The 24051-nt window shown below is 47.0% G+C and overlaps 1 protein-coding gene across 2 annotated transcripts in view; it reads left to right on the forward strand.

The window, feature by feature from the left end:
* The window catches only part of ARFGEF3 (ARFGEF family member 3), a 98206-nt gene that overhangs the window by 33393 nt on the left and 40762 nt on the right, over window positions 1–24051 (forward strand). For both annotated transcript variants that reach the window (XM_032973440.2, XM_076074902.1), the window contains exons 13-24: window positions 2218–2397; window positions 3807–4314; window positions 5666–5832; window positions 6682–6847; window positions 7973–8089; window positions 10564–10779; window positions 12414–12524; window positions 13607–13757; window positions 14510–14726; window positions 15349–15485; window positions 18553–18686; window positions 22240–22403. In XM_032973440.2, coding sequence (XP_032829331.2) covers window positions 2218–2397; window positions 3807–4314; window positions 5666–5832; window positions 6682–6847; window positions 7973–8089; window positions 10564–10779; window positions 12414–12524; window positions 13607–13757; window positions 14510–14726; window positions 15349–15485; window positions 18553–18686; window positions 22240–22403 — 2268 coding nt within the window. The remainder of the gene's footprint in view (window positions 1–2217; window positions 2398–3806; window positions 4315–5665; window positions 5833–6681; window positions 6848–7972; window positions 8090–10563; window positions 10780–12413; window positions 12525–13606; window positions 13758–14509; window positions 14727–15348; window positions 15486–18552; window positions 18687–22239; window positions 22404–24051) is intronic.

Here is a 24051-nt window from a genome sequence, read left to right on the forward strand (position 1 = left end):
TATGTACTGTGCCAAATCTGACTCGGATATTTTGTTTTTCCAAACATCTGGCTAGTTCATCAGTTACTCCCGCAATGTACGGTATTTTTATCGTTTTAATTACTTGGGCAGTTTCAATGCTCTTGCTTTTTTATTTGGTTTTGGTATTCAATGCCCTGTTGATTTGTGCATCATTGTAACCGTTAATTTGCAGCACTTCTTTAACATGTTGAATTTCACTTCTCAGACTGTCACCATCTGATACTTTCTTAGCTCGATGAATGAGCGTCTTAATAAGAGCAGATTTCTGTGTGGGGTGATGGTGTGACTTTGTATTAATATAGGCATCAGTATGCGCTTTCTTTTGGTAAACACTGTGTTATTTTACTATTTCTACCCCGTCCGAGCAGAATATCCAGAAATGGTAGAGTTCTGTCAGCTTCCACTTCCATGGTGAACTGGATGGATGGGTTTTGCGAGTTGAGATTATTTATAAATGTGTTCAGTGTATATTTGCCGTGTGGCCAGACCACCCATGTGTCATCCACATATCTAAACCAAGCAGATGGTTTTAGTGTGCTTGAAGCTATTGCTTTTGTTTCAACATCTTCCATGTAAAAATTCGCTATCACAAGAGACAAAGGAGAGCCCATTTCTGGTCCTTCCTTTTGTTTATAGAAGTCACCTTGCCGCAAGAAGAAGGTGTTTATTCGGCAGTGTTCAGCTAGTCTTGGGATATCTTTGGCTAAACCTTTGTTCGTTACCGGAGTGTCGAGTAATTGAATTGACTCGTTGACCGGAACCCTCGTGAACAGAGAGGTCACATCAAAACTTACGAGAATATCATTAGGATTAAGCTTAATATCTTTAATTATATTTACGAGATGTTCAGAGTTTTCGATGAACAAGAGGTCTTACCAATGAAGGGCTGTATTTGTTTCATTACGTATTCTAATTTGTACACGGCAGAGCCTATTGTACTAACCATGGGTTTTAATGGGACATCAGATTTGTGAATTTTTGGTAGCCCATAAAGTCTTGATGGTTTTGATGCCCTTGGTTTGATCAGGTATTTCTCTTCCCTGGGAATTGATGACTTGGCAATGATTGCCGTTGTTTTAAGTTCCAAGGTATCTTCTTCAAGTAAATATTTGATTTCGATTCATAGCTTTCGTGACTGCAGGGATTCATCTTCTGGGTTCTTTCGGTAAAGTCACGTAGAATGGGAATAAAATAATAAAAATAATAATAGCATAATAAAATTCTCACGACGTTTCGGCCACAACACAAGTAGCCTTCCTCAGGTGAAGAAACAGGACTGTCCGGAAGACAGCGCTGTCTTCCGGACATAATAACATAATTTAATTCTATTATTTTTATTATTTTATTCCCATTCTACGTGACTTTACCGAAAGAACCCAGAAGATAAATATTTGATTTTATTTTCATAGTCCTCACGGGGCATCACAACAGTGATTCTTGCTTATCAGCAGCAAGAATTTGGATATCTTTATTTGCTCTCAATTCTCTTAAGGCTTTTACTTCACTCAAGTTAATATTGGTTTTTGGCAATTTTGCTGTTCTCAATAATTTTGGCACGAGATTGCTCCTTCAATGGAGGAAGAGCAAAATGACACAAACTCTCTGCTGAAGCCCTCTCCTCTCTCGTGGCTTGGATATCTCAACATTGCCCTTGGGCTTAATGCCATACTGCCATACGCAAGACAAATGTTTTTAAACTGTGTAATTGCTTTTGCCAAGTTACTAATGCTTCACTAAGGGCATCGTAATTATCCTTTTAAGGTCGATAAATGAGTACCACGTTGTTGGAAGCCGACAGTGGATTTATTAACACTGCTCATTTAAGTAGTGCACCACTTTCACTCGATTGATGTAGTTATAATGATAATCTCCATCCAGGGATGCCTCGCTGCTGCCTCAAGACATTTTCAAGAGGTTCATGGTTTTGGACATTTGGTTATTTAGAAACGTGCTTTCAGAGTATTTGGCTGTTATAAATTTCCACGAGGTACGCCACTCCATTATGCTATCATTTGTGGCTTGGTCGCTTCTGAAAAAGAGCGACACAGCTCAGTGGGCCTTACCTGGTGAAATAAAAAAAAATGTTTAGTTATTACTTAATGCATGTAGGAGAAAAGCCGGAGGGCCTGGAGAAACCCACACACGCACACACATGAGGGGATGACACTCGACTCTTCCTTTGCCCTTGTGCCACAGGAGCGTGAGACCCCGAGTGAGGATGCCGCCAGCCTCGACAGAGAAGGACACACAGGGGGCGGCGGTGGCGGTGGTGGCGGGGGAGCAGGAGGAGGCGGTGGGGGCAGCATTATCAGTGGGAGCTGTGGGGCCGAGTCGAGGCTGGAGGAGCGCGGACACAGCATCCACCTGCCCACTGAGGTGACAGACTACTGTCTGACACGTTGATGCCGGTGGTGGTAGGGATAGTGATTTGAGATGGTGGCGGTGATTGCAGTGCTGTTGATCGTGGTGCTGTTGGTGATGATGGTGTTATTGGAGAGTAGCAGTGCAGCGGTTAGCGCACTGCGCCACGAACCCGGCGAGCCGAGTTCGGTTCTTGCTCACGGTCAACACCAGTGACGATTATCTGAACTCATCCTGGGCCTCCCCAAGGTCTACTCAGCCTCAAATGAGTACGTACTTGGTGCTGGCCACCCATCCGCTCGTGTGCCGTGCCGGCCTTCATAGGTGCTCATTAATAGCACCTGCTCATTTAGTCTGTTAAGGCTACACGGGCGATCCTTTTGTATTGTTATTAGGGATGGTCGTGATGTTGGTGGTGATGACGGCGTTGATGGTAGCGTTCCCGTTGGTGGTTGTGGAAATGGTGACTGTGGTGGTGTTGGTGACAGTGATGGCGATGGTGGCATTGGCATGAGTGGTGGTGGCAGTGGTTGTGTTGGTGGTGGTGATTAATGCAGGACTTCATATTCAAATCTCATGGTTCCACCTTGGAGAGACCTCGCAGGAATTGCATTTTTCCATGGAAGATTCCCATTTTTAAAAAAGACCAATTACATTCAATTACATTCTTACATGGTTAGCTTGAATGTGCTTACAGGAATCACCATTAGACGATTCCTTGGCATCGAATGTCTCGTCTTTTGGGGCCATTCTCGGACGTGATACGACATCAGTGCTCTCTGTACGAGTTGATAACAGACATGTTCTTGTCTTTTGATAAGATGGTAATGGCACATAATAGTACACTCATTAACCTTTGTTTTGTCCAATTATAGTTATATCCACATTGTGCTCGCATTAAATGAAGATATTTCCATGCAAAACTCATGCAGTGAGCGGTGCACTAACTTGTACCGAGGAATAACCCTAGGAAGATTGACATCAAAGAACTACTTCTGACGTCACCTCGGGCGGCCTCTTCATGAACACATGGGGCACACCCACTCATGGTGTTTTTGTCACATCTCAATCAAACCACACGTTCAGCTGGTTCAGAAAGAACCAAAGAGTAAGCATTGATGCTATGGATAGCCTCGTTAATACTGACTCAGGAGCGTCGATAACATTTCTTCCAATTTGTGACAGTCACTGCCAATTCGAAATTTTAACTCATCAGCAACACTAGCAGCAAAATCACGTTTGGCACCTTGCAGGATCAAGACTCCAGAGCGCTCGTGACTTGATTATTATAATTTTTTTTATTAATTACGGTTGCTGAGCATAGACACGGAGGCCGAAAACGCAATGCCGCTCCGACAGCCCGAATGCAAACACAAAAACCACGGCGCAAACCAGCGTCTACCTCGCCCTCCCCAACCTTGCAGGTGATCAGCAACCTGCTGTCGGTGAGCTCGCGCCTGCGCTGCGTGCCGGCCTCCGTCTCGGGCGTGGGCGGCGTGGCGTCGTGCGGCCACGATGACCACGACCTCTGCCGCGCCGAGCTCGACTCGTGCGACCGCTACTCCATGCTGGTGGAGCGCGACTCGGCTCGCTCCGACCTCTCCGAGCTCGGCTCGTCCGAGAACATCTCCCTCGCCGACGACGACGGCACGGCCGGATCCGCCGGCTCTTGCGCGGTGGCTGGCGGCGGCTGCGGCGGGGGCGGCATCGGCGGCGCAGGAGGGTTAGGAGGAGCCGGCGGCGGCGGCGGCTCTCACCACACGCACCACGGGCGGCTGTCGCAGAAGCTGCTGCGCGACATGGAGGCGGAGTGCGAGAACGCGCGTCTCTTCGTGCACGCGCTCGCCTCGGTGCTGCCCCGCATGCTGCAGGCCGCCAGCGCAGAGGACATCGACCAGCAGCTGCAGACGCTGGCGTCGAACTTCACCACCGGTGGGCGCTGTGGACTCCGTAGGCACGGGGCGAGGTTGGGGATGGGGAAAATGACGAACTTAATTGTAAGAATAGGTTTTACCCTTTCTGGCAATAAAACAGTTGTCAATGTGTTAAAACACCAAACTAAAACCTTTTGGCAAGGAATCATGTCTGTATTAGCCACTTATAATTGTTGTGAACATGCAAACAAAAAACATGCTCTGGTAGCATATGCATTGTCTTTGAAACTGATTGGTCCACACCAGAGACAGCTTTCTTTAGAGCCTCGTCTCAAACAGCGATAGACCAGAGGACGCCAAAAGGCGAACAGCACAAAGACAATTCCACTATCAGGACATTGGGAGCTCGGGAAATCCCATGAATTTAATTGTGTGAACGATCAAGTTTGGGATTTCATTCTAAGGGCCACGTTCGTTTGCTGTGCACAGTTTTAGAGGTTTACCCCGTTGTGGATAGGGTTTAGGGTTTCCGCCTCTTAGGTACAAAAAAAACACTCGACATGTGAAGAAGAATATCTCACAATTACAATGTATGTTGAACTTCTTTCGCACCATACGTAGCCAACTGTGCTAATCGGAGGTGTAGGGGAAGGACAACAAATTGCATATAAATGCATTGTTTTGAGTGATTCGTGATTATGCAGCTGACAAAAACTAGGACTTTCAATGTTTTGGGAAGACTACAGAGTTTTCCCAGGACAGGTGCGTCAACGCAACGCCCTGGGCAAACCAGGCCCCTGATTAGTTGTGATCTTGGCACGTTTTCACCACAAATTTTTTTTACGTGTTACCTATTGTCAGGATGACAATCTGGCCCTCTAAGTCTCTGTCAAATGTTTTGGGACTGAGGATTATTTGACCATACTTCACCACAATGGTCAGCGCGGGTTGATGAAGTTGGAGGAAATAACAACGATGTACAGTATTGTGCTGCACTGCCCTCTACCGTTCACAACGGCTGCTGCACGTTTGTTTAGCCTGTTGTTCACCTCTCCAAGTATGATCCTGGCCCAATTGTGCCCAGCTTGATAGGCCTGATGGGATCGACGTACATTCTGGGTTATTTGGACATATAAATGAATTAACTCGGCATTTTTTTTTTATTCGGTAAAAACGATTTCAAGTGCCGCAATGGATGCAAATAGCATCAGGAAGCAGTCCTTACAGAACTGGGCTTGGCTCCGGAGTCACAGATTGCCGACCGCTAGTAGTGAGGAAGCCGCTGAGAAAACGACGTGGAAATCCCACTGCGCCGTCATCGCAACTCGCAGCTTTGTGACCGCCGTCGCCCGTGTCGACCCCCCCCGCCCCCCACCCCCCGCCCCCCACCGTGGTGTCCCATGGCTCAGGGATGCTGGCATCATCGAGGAGCCGGGCGGGCCGCTCCACGCCCAACCACCTGCTCCTGAACGGGGACAGCCTCTACGCGCTGTCCCTGCTCACCCTGCTGCTCAACCTCAAGCTCATCCACGCCGAGTATTACCGCGGACGGTGCGCGCGAGCGCCCGTCTCTCAGGTGCGCCACCATCCCCCCCTCGCACCCCCCCCCCCCCCCCGATCGTCACCTGCCTCCGCCCTACGCTGCAGGGAATGCTGCCGTCGAACGCGGCGGAGATGTTTCAACGGGAGCTAGTGGGACTCGCTTAGGTCGGGCTCAGAGGAACGATTGTGAGCTTGGGTTGGTCCCCCAACTCGGGATCGATCTCACGACTTCTCGATTGTGAGTTGGGCACGATGGCCACGATATCAAAGTTGAACGATTGCATTTGTCCATGAGACAAGTGCTTTGGTTAATTATACATCATACATGTCAATCCCTTATCAGTGCCTAGCTTATTCCAGACCAATTCAGACCTTGTTGGTCACCCCGTGCCCTTATAAATATCAACGTTCATCCTACAAAGTTCCATCACAAAGGAGAAACACAACACAAATCGACATACATTTTTTTACTCAATTCCCCTTTACAGGAATACGGGTAAACCGTATGGGTTGACAGGTATGATACATATTTCTGTGCAGATGTATGTACACATTCGCCTTCCAACGTATCCTACACCATTTGCAATGTAATCGATCTATTCATCTTGTACATTTATATTTACATTGCCCAAACTTAACTGATGACCTATTCACTAGCCCTGTAGGTCACCTGGATAAATATCCACACTAACTTCTCCGTTATATACCTACCTGCCCACATACTCATCTACCTACCCATCTACCCACCTAGCAACCTACCTACTCACCTACTTACCCAGTCACCTACCTACCCACCTAGTTGCTCACCCACCCTTCAGCATGCATGCCCGCTTACCCCCTTGCCCTCTGACTTATGCATTTCCGAATGTTTCCCCCGCGGCAGAGGGAGTTTGCCCAGCAGCTGCAGTGCAACGGAATCATGCTGGTGCTGTCCAACACGTGGCTGGAGGAAGTTTACAACCAGGTGCGGCAGAGGAACCTGTTGAGCGAGGCGGGCTACCGGGCCAGCACGCAGGAGAACGCGTCCGCCCTCGTCACCATGCTCACCGGTGCGGCGCCGGCGCGGACAGGAACAGGAAGCCTGCACCATTGCAGTCCTAGTAGATTTTTATCTTATTTTATTGAAACCGAATCAACAGTTATGACAGGGCACATAAACATGCATGTATGCGTGTTGAATTTCTTTTGTGGGGATCGATAGTGTAGCAGTGAGCATGCTGCTCTACGAAACCGGCGACCAGAGTTCAATTCCCGCTCACGGCCAACGCCAGTAACAATTATCTGAACCGGTTCTGAGCCTCTCCTATGTCGACTCGGCTGGTACGATGTTTAAACATCGCCAATGGGGAGACAAAGGCGGCCGGGCATGATGTTGGCCACCCATTCCCTCGTGTGCTGTGCTGGACTTCATAGGTGCTGCTCGCTAACAGCACTTCGCCAAACAATCTGTTAAGGCTATACGGGGGTATCTTTGTCTTTTTGAACTTCTTTCGCACCGTACTTAGCCAACTGTTTTAATCATCGGTGCCGAGGAAGGACGACAAAATCGACACGCAAAAAGCAGTTCAGGGATTGCGCTCTCTGGGTAGTCCTATCTCCCCATACAGAGACTGGTTAAGGTGTACCGGGTTCCTTTTCTAACCAAACCAGGGGGGCGTAGGGACAGCTGGGAGAGGGGGGGCAGTGGCTGGTTGAGTAGAGCTCCCTCGATTCAGACACAATTAAACCAAGGAATCCGATGTGATGTTGGTGTGGTTACCACCTGTTGTTTGACATGATTCCTGCTGTGTCTCAGGGTATCATTTCCGACATGATACCCTTGACCACTCATGCAAACGAGATGTTCCATCTCGAGGGATTTTCCAGGCGAAATATTTTCAGAATAAAACAATTTCTTTACATCCTGGGAGCTTCAGTTCCCAGCACGTGGAGTGAAATCGTGCCGGACGCTGCGCAGTACAACCCAAAATAATATTGGACAGCATTACAGCACAAACCTCAAAAAACGTATATGCAGTCAAAACAAACGGCTCTCACCTTGCAGCTACGCACTGAGACTTAAATGAGTTTCAAGCTTGAACCTTTTCGATTGCCCATCACCCACTCGAACTGCAACATATGAACAGTGACCGGCTGGCATTGCCTCGAAGAGCGTTTGTTGCTGTTCATTGCAGATCTGGACGGACTTGGGAGCAACTTGATCGGAGGACAAATGGTGTTCGAGGTGTCGGGTCACTCTCCCCTGGCCTGCAACCGCTACGCCGAGGCTCAGTGCGACTCCGTCTCAGCTGGTAACGATTTCATAGCATTGGACGCATCACACTGACATGTATAAACCTCTATGAACACTCGCGTAAGCCGCACACACACAGTCTAGTGGTGTAACAGTCCACCTAGCACCTGCGTATAAGCTGATCTTATTACTCCATTTCTGTGGTGGATGTCCATTGGTTTCCACTCTTATCATTAGTTTCAGTCTCTTCCCATGATCTTTTCTAGCGACATGTCCTGTCAAAATACACTTAGTATTTTGACAGTCAGGCTACATGACCCAGCCATACACTTAGTATTTTGACAGTCTATCTGCGTATCTTCCCTGTTCTATGTGTTCATATTCATTATCTCGCATCGAAAATGCATTTAGAAAACCAATGTGTTACATACACCAACAACAAAAAAAACTGCCAATCACCACGAAGTGGTGGTGACGTCACCATGGCGCTTGTGCCAGGTTATGTGCACTTTATGTGCACGCCACGGGACAGACCCAGGTGCCATGGGTTAGCTGACTGAGATGATTGGCAGATGCACCACCTGTGTCCCCTACTGTGCCAACTTGCTGTGTTTTAGCTGCCTGGATCTCCGTTCGTTGTTGTGAGCGTCGCGCCTCTGCCCTCCGCTATTATTGGAGGGCGCCTGCCTCCAACTGCCCAGTAGCGTCCTTCACGAGCCTCCTCCACAGACGCTGATCTTGACACTGCTGGTACCAGCCATCGGCAAGTCCACTCAGTTCCATTTCCTCCTGTACCATATCAGTCCATCTCTTTTCTAGACCATGGCGCATCCATTAAGCCCCCTCTATCTGGCCAAGAAAAAGCTGTTTGGGAATGCGGTGGCTGGGCATGCAGGCTACATGACCCAGCCAATACAGCCTTGCGTGTCGGAGGAGCTCACTGATGGGACTGTGTCCAGATCTTTCAAGGATTTGTGAGTTCACGTAATCCAGCCTGCAAACCCAGGATGTGTATTTATATTGAACTTCTGTCACACTGTACATAGCCAAATCTTGACTTAAAGCTTTTGTGCCTGCAGGAATTAATATTCTTGGGTCTTTCGGTAAAGTCACGTAGATAGGTTCAAAGAAAATAACAAGAAATAACAAAAAAACTACGGCGTTTCGATCGCAACACAAGCGGTCATCTTCACGAAAAAAAAAAAGATGACCGCTTGTGTTGCAATCGAAACGGCGTAGTTTTTTGTTATTTTTTATTATTTTCTTTGAACCTATCTACGTGACTTTACCGTAAGACCCAAGAATACGTACGTAGCCAGTCGTGCAATAGGAGGTGCGGGGAAAGGACAACAAACTTAACACAAAAGCAGTTCAGATCAGCTGCACGGTAGGTGCTGGTGTCAAGGACATAGGCCCGTATCCGCTGTTCCGTCACTATATACTCCAGCAGATGTTCTTGCTTGGACCTGGCGTGCATTCATGATGTGTGGATGCGCCGATGTGTGTTGGTAATTAAAAGCCCATGGGCTCCACAGAAGTGTAGCAGCCTCCTCCCATTGCTATTGAGCTAATCTGGCCCATGCCTTCCAATCACTTCAGCCTAGGCGCCTGCGTCATGACCAACTCGGGCTTTAAAGTCACCCAACAGGATGACTATCCCGAGGGACCACTTCAACTAGCACCAGTGACAGCAGGTCATAGAAGGCGTCTAATTCATTTGGCCTTGCAGGAATCTCTCCTCTGAAGGTCATCTTTGGCAGGGCGTAAGCCACCACCACCACTCCCCACCTCCCATTGATGGGGACACATGCAAACAGCATCGGACTAACAACTTCTCACACCTCACCGCCCAGCTTCCACACCCCCCTTCATTCTTTTGTTCAGAAGAAGAACCACTCCATGTTGTTTGGCAGTTTCCTACCCCAAGTAGATGGCTGTCCACCCCTCATAGTGACTGGAGCCAGAACCAGTCCATCCGCCCTCTTGAATACCACAGCGATCCAGGCGGTACTGGTCCAGCTCACAACGGAGGAGTCGCAGCCTCTCCTCCGAACATTCCACGTGGCCACTCGTAGTGGCTTTTTGCCATTTCTGGAGGAACCCTGAGGGTGCTGTTCAGTCTCCTAGCACCCCCAAATGGGATTTGGCCAGAAGATGTCAAAGATGCCTTGCACCCTGGGGCCTCCGGCAGAAGCTTAATTTGATATTTAAATCGTGGTCTTGTGGTAATTGAATTGAAGGTGGAGGGGTCACCAGCCCCTCTTACCCATTCAGAGCCCCCATTTGCCGATGTGGTGGCTACAAAGCGCCATGAGGCGAACAGTCAAATGGAATCGGCCTCCCCCCAATGGCATTGCTCACAGCCACGGCAGCGTTACCGTCCGGCACCACCGAGAAGGTGTGAGGTTGTTTTTGCACCGTACTCCACAGAACTTGCGCATCACACCTCCGATCAGCACGGTGTGAAAGAAGTTCAGCATATGTACACACACGCACACCTGCCTTCTTCTCGTCTCCCCGCCCCCTCTGCAGGCGCGAGCTTTGCGCGCACCATCCTGGTGGGCTGCTGGCGGAACCTGATCGACATCCTGTCGGCGCCGCTGGGCGGCTGGAACAGGGGCGGCACACGGGGGCTCTCGGCCCTGCTGGGCGGCGACGGCGCTCGCGAGCAACGGCAGCGCGAGCGCGAGGCCGTGTGCCTGAGCCTGGACGGACTCCGCAAAGCCGCGCGGCTCAGCTGCCAGCTCGGTGAGAGGGCTTCGCACCTGTGTCGGTGGACGAACTCACTCACTCAAAATCAGAATGTTTCTTTTAGAATAGGAGGAGGAAATCCGATGAGCTTATGAAAATATGTTTTTCACAGATGTCCAGTAGGGGGCACGGGGTCAGTAAGTTTACAACAGCAAACAATACAACAAAACATGATAAGGGTGCAAAATAGAGAAAATAGTAAGCAAGTCACTAAATATAAATAAGTTTTGAATCAATTCGTTACATAGGTCCGATTTATGAAGATTGGGCAAGGTCGAAAAAACAACAACAGTCGCAGACCACACCAAGATGACACCACAGCAGTAGTCCCATCGTAAAATGGCACATTAACTCACTCACGGGCGGACTGACAGGCTGATATACTGACGTGCTCATACATACGAGATTAATACATCAATAAATCTCGATTTAACGTGCCAATATCGGCTTCGATAAAGTAGGCGTCGGTGCACATTACGACACAAGGGGAACGGTGCGCAGGGGGCACGGAGCAACAGGAATGAAAGGAGAACCCATCACGACCTCAGCAGCTAACACCCGACTGAGGTACGCAGACTGACTCGTGAACAGAAGTTTTTTTTCAAGGGCTCCCTTTTCTCTCTGCCTTTCATCAAACATTCAGGCAGAGAATTGTACATACACGTCGACTAGAGAAAAAAAATCAGTGTATGCATCTATCCTCTGTTTATGTATCTGTAAGGGTATGTATGTACAGTGGATCATTCGATTATCCAGCGGCTTCGGAGGGAAGGAGGTGCCGGGTTTTCAAAAAGCCAGATAATAATGATTTAAAATAGCTTATTTTTGCACATTCTTCTATAAGTCTTTTGGTGTTGTGTGTATATGTTTTTTAGTGTTTTAAATTGTTTACTACATGAAATTGGAACAAATTAACATACAAATAGACAAAAATAAATATCCCACTGTAAAAAGTTGCTGAACCATACTTACCACTGCAATATCAAAGACTCTGCATGGGGTCATGTACACACTACTACGCTGTTGTATCAACAACAAGTGTTTGACAATCGCTGGACTGATGCAGCCTTTACACACACTTTTCACCGGATCGCACTGTACATTTTTTGTTGTTAGTACTTTAGTTATTCGTCATGAAAAATGTGTGTATATATACGTGCAGTATTTTAATTGTTTAAATTGTTGTATGTAGTGTGTAATGTACTGTTAATAATATTTGACACTGAAATCAAAGATAGATACTTTTTTGTCATGCACACGGTGCCGATCACCGGACTGGTACAGTCTTTGGAACGTTTTTTCTGGTTTCGCCGGATCATCCTGGGACCGCCGGGTAATGTTGGAAGCAGACGAATAATCGATGATCAACTGTATGTGTATTTATATGTATGTAGTTTAGCGGTTATGGCAGGATGCTGTAAACTCAACAACCTGAGTTTCGTTTCCCCCTCACGGCCAACACCGGTGACAATTATCTGAACCAATCCGGAGCCTCCGCTAGGTCATCTCGGCATCGAATGAGTGTCTGGGGCAATGCCTTCTTAGGTGCTACTCGGTAACAGCCCTTGCCCTAAAAGTCTGCCCAGGCAATATGGGGGGGGGAATCTTTGTCTTTGTCTCGTTTCGTATAGGAGTAGCAGCGAACTGCGCCTCAGCGCTGGCTCAGATGGCCGACGCGTCGTGCGTGCTCAGCGACCGGGACGAGCGCGAGATCACGGAGCCATCCGACTCCATCTCCCACGGTGACGCTCCCTCCCTCACTCCCCTCCCTCACTCCCCTCCCTCACTCCCCTCCCTCCCCCTCCCTCCCTCCCCTCCCTCCTCTCCCTCCCCACAAACATCCATGACACCTCCTTTGAGTGCACTCACACATTAATAACACACGTCCGTGATCAACACATGTATTTGGAACGCATGTGCGCTAAATGGTGGGGTGATGCAGAGGGGAGTTGTATCCTTTCGAGAGACGCTGAGCCTGCGTTGTTGAGATTCCTGGGTTCAAACCCAGGTGTGAGCCTTCCGAGATGGCTGACAAACACATTTTGCGTTCGCTGAGAGCACGTGCCCCCAACTGTGTGAGAGACTCTATGGGGACGTGGTGTATGCGTGTGTGCCCTTGTGTGTATTCGTTTGTGCAGTGGTGCATTGGTTATCAAACTGTGATACAGTATCAATGACCCGAGTTTAATTTTCCTCTCATGGCCAACTCTGGTGGTGAATATCAGGACATGACCTGGACATAGCCTAGGTCAACTCAGCCTTAAATGATGCCTAAACCATTGCACTGTGGTTGCTTTTTTATTTTATTGAACCCAAATCAACAGTCATGACAGAGGGCACATAAATATGTACGTGTGTTAAACTTATTTTGTGGGGAGCGGTAGTGTGGCGATTAGCGTGCTGTGTTACAAACCCGGCAGTCCGAGGTCCATTCCCACTCACGGCCAGATCCAGTGGTGAATATCGGAACAGCACCTGGGCCTGCCATAGGTCGACTTGGCCTTAAATGGCTTCCTTGTGCTGTGTGTAAACATTGCCACTGCGGAGACAAAGGTGGCCATGCATGGTGCAGGCCACCCACCCTCCTCCTGTGCCATGTTGGGCTTCGTAGGTGCTCCGTATGTACGTATGTTTATTGAACTTCTAACGCACCGTAAGTAGCCAACCGTGCTATTCTGAGGCGCGAGGGTGAAAATACAACAGAGGAAATATAAAAAGCAGTTCGAAAAAAAATGAGTTTTCAATTTTGAAAAAAAAACAGCACTTGTCCCAACAGTCCGTGAAGGCTACACGGGGGATCTTTTGTGCGCATTTGTGTGTGCAGTGAGACAGAAGGTAGAGCAGAAACTTGAGCAGATGGGCCGCCCCGCCGGCGTGAGGCTTCACGCGGCCCACGCCCTCTGCATGGAGGCCATACTGGACGTAGGGCTGGAGATGGGGAGCCACGCGTCCGAGTGCTGGCACCACGTCTTCCGGTGAGCGCCCGCGCCCACTTTCCCTGGCTGCAAGCCCCCGGCACAACCTCCTCTTTCCAACCCGCACGCCTGCGGCACCATGAGGTCCCGTGTTCGACTCGAGCTCACCGTGTCTCCCTCTCGAGGCGAGGAGCGGCGAGCTCACCCTGAGCTGTGCCGCGGCCTGATCCCAATTTTGTTCCGCCCCTCGTTATCCTTCCCCGTACCTCCAATTAGCGCAGTTGGCTACGTGCTGTGCAAAACAAGTTCAACATACATGCATAAATACTTATAAATGTGTCGTTAAACCCACCACCACCAGACACAGCCAATTAGTAAAGTTTGTCACGTAAATAAAAACGGGCCAATTAATTACTAGTTCAGTACAGCCATGTGTTGCAGAGGGAACCCACAACATTTACAATTTAAGTATGGTTGGCTACATATGGTACGAAATTAGTTCTACATACATAAATACGTATGTTGAACGTATTTTGCACCATATATAGCCAAACCGCACTTATACACACAAAAGCAGTTTTAAAGAAATTAGTTTTCAATCTGGATTTGAAAGTGCATAGCTCCAGTGGCTTCCTTATATCTGAAATCAGGGTGTTCCAGACGGCCGCAGAAGCGCATCTGAAAGCACGCGATACAGTGACCGTTTTTGTTCGATGGCCAGCCAAAAGCCGCCACCGCCGCCGTGAGGATAAACCGCAGTTCACGTGATGGTGGTTTAATAAACGCACCGTGCCCACGCGCGTCTGCCACAGTGTGTGCGAGTACATCAGCGCGCTGGAGCACAGTCACTTCTGCGAGGGCGGCACGTCGACCTCGCGCGGTTTCACGCGCCCGCCGCGCGACGCTGACCCGCTGGCGGCGACGAGTCCCGGCCGCCTCTTGGACGAACCGGGCTCCCCAGGCCACACCCCCGGCCCCGCTCCCGGCCTCGGCTCCTCCGGCTTTCCCGGGCCCTTCCCCGGGCCGCAGGTGAGTGCTTGCCACATGGGGATCATGCCGATGGAGCTTAACCGTGGAGGGAGATGTCCCTTTGGGGGGGAGGGGGTGTGCGCCAAATAGGAAGGGACTGTGTTACCTGTTTAACATGTGGTAGGCTTTCGCGACCAATATTATCAATGATAGAGGTTTTTCTTGGGTTAGATCGCATAAATATAAATATGTCGTTAAACCCACCACCACCGGACACAGCCAATTAGTAAGGTTTGTCACTTATACAATACGTGCCAATTAGTGACTAGTTCAGCACACCGGTGTGTTGGAGAGTAAACCCACTGCAATATTTACAATTCGAGTACCGTGGTGACAGCCAGAGTTGTGAAGAAATCCTCCTGTTTCGACCTCATACACTGTAACTTTGTTACCGTAGAGTGAATACAAATGAGACAGTAAAACAAGGCATAGGAGAATTCTTAAATTCAATCACAATGCTATGGGGTAGAGCGCTGCTCTGAATTGTGCCATATGCATGTTAATTTGACCGAATACTAGACTGTTGAACTGCCCCCACACTAGACTGAATGTTAGACTGTCCCACACTAGATTGAATGTTAGACTTCCCCCATGCTAGACTGAATGATTTCCCGCCCATCAGAGCCCGAGCGTGCAGGAGCTGATCGGGGACAGCGCCGCGAGGCCCCGCGGCAGCTTCGACTTTGGGGGAAACGGAGGCGTCCTCACCCCTGCCAACATGGCCAAGGTCATCTGCAGCCTGTCCACCGAGGTCGACCGGTGAGGCAGCCCCGTGGAGTCGTAAGCTTGCGCCACAAAGGCCATGATTCGCTTGTTAAAAAAAATGTTTTACAGAACGTTTGGACAAGTGCTGGTACCCAAAACACATTATCTAGATTAAAAACTAATTTCTTAAAGTACTGATGTTTGTGTTTAGTTTGTTGTCCTTCCCCCCGCACCTCTGATTATCATGGTTGGCTACGTACGGTGTTAAATAAGTAAACATACAGTGGTACCTCGGTATACGTCGTTAATTCGTTCAGGAAGGTAGGAGGACTTATACCGACAGTGACGTCTACCAAACTAATTTTTCCCATAAGAAATAAAGGGAAAGGAAATAATCCGTTCCAGAGTATAAGAAATTATATTTTATATGGCATATTAAACATTAATGGGGTTGTATAACATAATGTAGACACTACTTATTGTTAAAATGCATACATACATGGAAATAAATGCATAAATAAATTAAAATAAATTGAAATAACAATAAAATTTCACGTCACTTTACCTTGCTGAGAGGAGTTGATAGCCTACGAGTTACAGCAAGGGTTGTGCACTGAACGAGATCTACTGTACAGGCAGATTGAGGAGCGGCGCTTTGTTTCAGTCGTGAATGGGGTCTACGCGTGTACGCGGTGACTCATCCTGACCCATGCAAGTTCTAGCAAGCGCGTCGTATCCCAAGCAAGACGTCGTATCCCAAGACATGTTTTTCTCGTCACAACACGACGTATACGAAATTCGACATATTCCAAAGCGGTCGTATACCGAGGTATGACTGTACATATGTACAGTGAGGGAAAAAAGTATTTGATCCCCTGCTGATTTTGTACGTTTGCCCACTGACAAAGAAATGATCAGTCTATCATTTTAATGGTAGGTTTATTTGAACAGTGAGAGACAGAATAACAACAACAAAATCCGTAAAAACGCATGTCAAAAATGTTATAAATTGATTTGCATTTTAATTAGGGAAATAAATATTTGACCCCCTCTCAATCAGAAAGATTTATGGCTCCCAGGTGTCTTTTATACAGGTAACGAGCTGAGATTAGGAGCACACTCTTAAAGGGAGTATGCTCCTAATCTCAGCTTGTTACCTGTATAAAAGACACCTGTCCACAGAAGCAATCAATCAATCAGATTCCAAACTCTCCACCATGGCCAAGACCAAAGAGCTCTCCAAGGATGTCAGGGACAAGATTGTAGACCTACACAAGGCTGGAATGGGCTACAAGACCATTGCCAAGCAGCTTGGTGAGAAGGTGACAACAGTTGGTGCAATTATTCGCAAATGGAAGACACACAAAAGAACTGTCAATCTCCCTCGGCCTGGGGCTCCATGCAAGATCTCACCTCGTGGAGTTGCAATGATCATGAGAACAGTGAGGAATCAGCCCAGAACTACACGGGAGGATCTTGTCAATGATCTCAAGGCAGCTGGGACCATAGTCACCAAGAAAACAATTGGTAACACACTATGCCGTGAAGGACTGAAATCCTGCAGCGCCCGCAAGGTCCTCCTGCTCAAGAAAGCACATCTACATGCCCGTCTGAAGTTTGCCAATGAAAATCTGAATGATTCAGAGGACAACTGGGTGAAAGTATTGTGGTCAGATGAGACCAAAATGGAGCTCTTTGGTATCAACTCAACTCGCCGTGTTTGGAGGAGGAGGAATGCTGCCTATGACCCCAAGAACACCATCCCCACCGTCACACATGGAGGTGGAAACATTATGCTTTGGGGGTGTTTTTCTGCTAAGGGGACAGGACAACTTCACCGCATCAAAGGGACGATGGACGGGGCCATGTACCATCAAATCTTGGGTGAGAACCTCGTCCCTCAGCCAGGCCATTGAAAATGGGTCGTGGATGGGTATTCCAGCATGACAATGACCCAAAACACACGGCCAAGGCAACAAAGGAGTGGCTCAGGAAGAAGCATATTAAGGTCCTGGAGTGGCCTAGCCAGTCTCCAGACCTTAATCCCATAGAAAATCTGTGGAGGGAGCTGAAGGTTCAAGTTGCCAAACGTCAGCCTCGAAACCTTAATGACTTGGAGAAGATCTGCAAAGAGGAGTGGGACAAAATCCCTCCTGAGATGTGTGCAAACCTGGTGGCCAACTACAAGAAACGTCTGACCTCTGTGATTGCCAACAAGGGTTTTGCCACCAAGTACTAAGCCATGTTTTGCAGAGGGGTCATACTTATTTCCCTCATTAAAATGCAAATCAATTTATAACATTTTTGACATGCGTTTTTCTGGATTTTGTTGTTGTTATTCTGTCTCTCACTGTTCAAATAAACTTACCATTAAAATTATAGACTGATCATTTCTTTGTCAGTGGGCAAACGTACAAAATCAGCAGGGGATCAAATACTTTTTTTCCCTCACTGTACATTAAGGCCTGCACGGTGTACAATTCCTTTACATTATTTGGCTGCGATAAATTTGCACGTGATTAGCTACTTTGTTGAGATATCATTTGTGGCCAGGTCGCTTCTGAAAGAGAGCTAATAGCTCAGTGGGCTTTTACCTGGTGAAGAAAATAGTTTTGTTTAGAATACCTATTGCAGTGCGTAACCAGCACTACGGAGACAAAGGTGGCTGGGCATGATATCGGCCACACCCACCCCTTTGTATCCTATACCAACCTCGGTAGGTGCTGGCACCTGCAGTTTACAGTCTTAAGGAGTACATAGAGAATCTTTGTGCATTTGTGGACAGGCGATAGCTGTCCTGAATGCCTGTAGGTTGACTCGGTCTAAAATTAACACCTCGTAAATCGCGTGAACATCTGCATTGCTTTTTTTTTCCACACTGCCCACCCCCCCTCCACCCCGCACCCCCCTCTTCAACGTAACCTGTGAAGCAGACGGCGCATTTATTTTACGGTCAATACACCCACAGTGTTAACTAGGGCGGCCACGGGGGTTCGAACTGTGACCCCCCCCCCCCCCACCCCTGCTGCCCCTAAACGCTGTAGCGCCGGGGCCACATCCGCGCCACCCCTACCCGCTCCGTACGACGGTTGTGCTCGTCTGTGCTGCTGGCTGGTGGCAGGCTATTTGAGGAGGCGGCGTACAAGCTGAACCTGGCCGCACTCGTCGGTTTCCTGCAGCAGCTGCGTCGCGCGTCGCAGGCCCAGCTATTCGACTCGGTGGCGGAGAGCACCGACTACGCCCTCGCCATGCCAGGTACCGGCCCTCATGCCCACACGGCCACCGTGGCATCGGGCTGCTTTCAGAAGCCGAAGAACGGGGAACAGACCGCACTGTGCAACAGTGACTTTTCTCCACAGTGTACACTAACATACACGAATGTAAAAACGTTTGGCTTTCGCGACCAATATCATCCATAATAGAGGTTTTTGGGTTAGATCGCGTAAATGTATAAATGTGTCGTTAAAACCCGCCACCACTCAACACAGCCAACTAGTAAGGGTTGTCATGTAAACAGAACATGCCAACTCGTCACTAGTACAGCACACCGGTGTGTTGGAGAGCCAAGCCACAACATTTACAAACTGAGTACGACATTTCACCAGTAATTACAACTAGCTTCATCAGGCGACAGCCAGATTTGTGGAGACGTCTTACTGTTTCGTTCCTTATATAGAGGCGTAGATGTGTTGACCACCCTTCTGCACTGAGAAGAGGTTTTCCCCTTTTTTCTGTCAACAAAACAGGTATTAAGATGTTAAAACATCAAACTGAAACCTTTTACAAGGAATAATGTCTGCATTAACCACAATACTTGTGGTCAGAATGCAAACAAAAAAAATACTCTGATAATATAGTGGCATTGTCCTTGAAACTGATTGGTCCACACCAGAGACAGCTTTGTTTTGAGCCTCGTCTCAAACGGTGTTAGACCAGAGGATGCCAAAAGGCGTACTTCTTGTGCGCTCTTGCACAATGTGGGGGGGGGGTGATTACTGAGGCAACGTACATTATGCATGTGCATTATGCGAGCACTTTGAACTTGTCCTTTCTGTCTATTGAGAATACAGCATAATAGAAGTGAACTAAGTCACACTTCTAAATCACTAATTTCCTTACATGTAAAAATGAGTAACAGTGTCTCTACAGATCACTGTAATATAATCGACACAATTACACTGCAATCAGCTGATAATGTATTTAACAAAACGAATACTACCCAAATTTACAAATTTGCTAGACTAACTAACAAACAACTCTCAACAGAAAATGAACATCTCATAAATAAAACGGTTATCAACATGACTAACGTTGAATTATCTAGCGAGATGGTTTCAGTCCTGTCTAAAGGTCTTAACTTTGCTGTTGGCCCACGTACAATCCCTGTCGATAAGATCATTGCTGAAGTTGAATCAGCAGTTAGACATCTCCCTCATAATCAAGCAGAGATGACTAGGCACGAGGTTGCCAAAATTAGTGAGAATAACAAAGTGCCAAAAACAAATATTAACTTGAGTGAAGTAAAAGCCTTAAGCGAATTGAGAGCAAATAAAGATATCCAAATTCTTGCTGCTGATAAGGGCCCATCGACTGTTGTGATGCCCCGTGAGGACTATGATAATAAAATCAAAGATTTACTTGATGAAGGTTCTTACCTTAAAATTAAACGAGACCTAACCAGCACCTTGGAACTTAAAACAATGGCAATCATTGCCAAGTCATCAATTCCCAAGGAAGAGCAATACCTGAACAAACCAAGGGCATCAAAACCACCAAGACTTTATGGGCTACCAAAAATTCACAAACCTGATGTCCCATTAAGACCCATAGTTAGTACAGTAGGCTTTGCCACGTACAAATTAGCACAATACGTAACGAAACTAATACAGCCCTTCATCGGTCGGACCTCTTCGTTCATCAAAAACTCTGAACATCTCATCAATTTAATTAAAGATATTAAGCTTAATCCTAATGACGTGACCTCTCTGTTCACGAGGGTTCCGGTCAACGAATCAATTACATTTCTCGACACTCTGGTAACGAACAACGGTTTAGCCAAAGATATCCCAAGACTAGCTGAGCACTGTCTAAAAACACCTACTTCTTGTGGCAAGGTGATTTCTATAAACAAAAGGAAGGAGCAGCAATGGGCTCTCCTTTGTATCCTGTGATAGCGAATTTGTACATGGAAGATGTTGAAACAAAAGCAATAGCTTCAAGCACACTAAAACCATCTGCTTGGTTTAGATATGTGGATGACACATTGGTGGTCTGGCCACACGGCAAATTTACACTGAACGCATTTCTAAATAATCTCTACTCTCAAAACCCATCCATCCAGTTCACCATGGAAGTGTAAACTGACAGAAGTCTACCATTTCTGGATATTCTGCTCGGACGGGGTAGAAATGGTAAAATAACAGACAGTGTTTACCGAAAGAAAACGCATACTGACGCCTATATTAAAACAGAGTCACCATCACCCCGCACAAAAATCTGCTCTTATATCAAGACGCTCATTCATCGAGCTAAAAAAGTGTCACATGGTGACAGTCTGAGAAGTGAAATTCAACATGTTAAAGAAACGCTGCAAATGAACGGTTACAATGTTGCAGAAATCAACAAGGCATTGAATACCAAAACCAAATCAAATAACAAGAATATTTAAATTGCTCAAGTAATTAAAACAATCAAAATACCGTACTTTGCGGGAGTAACTGAAAAACTATCCAGATGTTTGGAAAAACAAAACATCCGAGTCAGATTTGGCACGATACATAAAATACAGAATTTAATATCTGATACAAAAGATGTATTACCGAAGCTATCAACAGAAGGTGTATAGGATTAACTGCACGTGTGGTAAATGTTATGTTGGGCAAACATAACATTTAATTCTCCCAAATGCAACTGTCAGCAATAGCAGAACACGCGTGCTAACAAGGACACTCAATTGATTTTGATAATTTTTGATTTAAAGCTTTCGTGACTGCAGTAATTCATATTCTTAGTTTTTTCGGTAAAGTCACGTTGAAGAGAAACAACAAAATAACAAAATATATATAAAACAATAAAAAATTCTTACGACGATTCGACCATAACTCAAACGGTCATCATCAAACCAACACACCTGATGATGACCGTTTGAGTTATGGTCGAAACGTCGTGAGAATTTTTTATTGTTTTATATATATTTTGTTATTTTGTTGTTTCTCTTCAACGTGACTTTACCGAAAAAACTAAGAATATGATTTTGATAATGTTGACGTTTTGTGCAAAACGACACATTTATATATTTACGCGATCTAACCCAAATACCTATGTTATGAACGAATGTAAACGATCGTTCTCACAAGCATGGCTCTCTGCGCACCTATCACGAGTGTAAGAATCAATTTTATTATATTAATTGATGGGTTGTTAAACGCTGTGATTATCTTAATTTCAGATTACCCCATTGTTGCTCCTCCTTCACTTGCCCGAGAGACCCCCTGTGTAAGAAGAAGTCGCGTATAACGCCCATTCCCTCCATGCTGTGTGTGTAATATAAGGTGAATAGTCATTTAAGAAATGCAAAACCGTGGTTATGTGCAGTTTGTACATTTGTTGTTGAACTTCTTTCGCACGCTACGTAAATGTGTCTCTTCAGGTCACGCTTGTAAGTGGTCGAGCCCGAGGTGGTTTGTTCTCGATGTTGTGCCTTCGAGCATTCCACACGATGGGGCTGCGATCTCTGCGCCAGCTAGTCGCGTTTTGCAACGAGGTCGCCGTCTGTGTGTGCCCCCCACGCACCCCCCCCCCATCGCAGTGCTGTGCTGCGCCGAGGGGGTGGCAAGGTCGACGCAGGGCCGCCGCAGCGCCCTGCACCTCTTCCGGCTGGGCGACACGATGCTGCGTGTGGTGCGCGATTCGCGACGCCCACTGCTGCACCTCTTCCGCACGTGGGCCGTGGTGGCGCCCCACCTCGTCGAGGTGAGCTCCGCTTGCTGTGCCTCGTCGCCATTCACGCGGCCGGGTTCGCGCGGCCGGGTTTTAGACCGCCGTTCGAAGCATCTCCCTGAACGCTAGATTGGCGACTGTGGCACTGTGCATGTTCGTTTTCTACCACACATGTAAAACGTTATATTCTTAGTTTTTTCGGTAAAGTCACGTTGAAGAGAAACAACAAAATAACAAAATATATATAAAAAATAAAAAATTCTCACGACGTTTCGACCATAACTCAAACGGTCATCATCAGGTGTGTCGGTTTGCATAAATTTATTTTGAAAACGGCATATTTATTTATATATATATATATAAAAAAATAACGTTTGCGTCACGCGCAACGATTGGCAGTTTGCCCAGGACTAGTCCATCTATTTTTTGAAAAGAGGAGGGGGGAGACGAAATTTGTTTTTATGTATGCTGTCTGAAAGCCACTGTAAGCGTGAACAATCAATCAAGAACTGAAATGATTTATCAAATCTTTCCAATGATTGCTAAGATAGAATCCATCTCCTCGGTTGAAATTGTCTCTGTGTTTGTATATGTGGATAGCCTCATGAACGAATCTCTCATGGAAGCCAGATGGCTTACAAAGAACCTCCGTCTTGGAAAAGTCAATGGCATGTGAGCCTACTGAATTAGAACAATGATCTGCTACGGCCGAGGTGTTGGTCCTACCGTGTTTAAGGTCTGCTTTATGTTCACGAATGTGGTCCGAGATATGGCGTTTGGTTTCTCCAATGTAACTACTACCACAGAGGCAACTTAGTTTGTAGACACCAGGGTATTGTATGTCCGGAATCACATCTTTTACAGACGGAACCAGATCACGGATTTTATGTAATGTGTTGAAACGGACCTGGATCTTGTGTTTATTCAAGATTTTGGAGATCTTTTTTGTGATCCCAGCAATGTAGGGTAAAGTGATGGTTTTGAAAGGCTCCTCAAGAGGGTTCTTCTTCATGGTTTGAGTGATAGCTTTGCGGATTGTATAGTCGGAGAAACCATTAGCCCTAAGAGCTTGGTGTACGTGCTTGAGTTCACTGCTTATGTGTTCCTGGTCGGATATGCATTGGGCTCTATGATACAGAGTCTTGATGAGAGAATTCTTCTGTGATGGATGGTGGTGGGAATCCGGTTTCAGATAAGCATCCGTATGGGTAGCTTTCCTGTAGACAGAGTGGCTCATTGAACCATCAGGTCTCTTTTTAATTAGGACATCCAAAAAAGGTATCTTGCCATCTATTTCGACTTCCATGGTAAATCTGATGGCTGGGTGTATGGAATTGATGTGGTCGAAGAATTGGTCTAGAGCAGGCCGGCCATGTGGCCAGATGACAAAAGTGTCATCCACGTACCTCTTCCATAAGGTTGGGCGCAGAGTGGCAGTCTGGATGGCGTCAGTCTCAAATTTCTCCATGAAAATGTTAGCTATAACTGGAGAAAGGGGGGAGCCCATTGGGGTGCCCTCAGTTTGTTTGTAGAAAGTTCCATTCCAAGTGAAGTATGTATTGGTTAAACAGTGTCTCACCAGGGGGGGTACCTCAGTGTTTAGTCCTTGATGAACCAAGTCTTCAATGATTGCAATGGTGTCAGGTACAGGAACCTTGGTGAATAAGGAAACTACATCAAA

Source organism: Petromyzon marinus, chromosome 51, assembly GCF_048934315.1.
Source record: "Petromyzon marinus isolate PM22_M1 ecotype Great Lakes invasive population chromosome 51, UKy_Petmar_22M1.pri1.0, whole genome shotgun sequence".
NCBI classification, from domain to species: domain Eukaryota; kingdom Metazoa; phylum Chordata; class Hyperoartia; order Petromyzontiformes; family Petromyzontidae; genus Petromyzon; species Petromyzon marinus.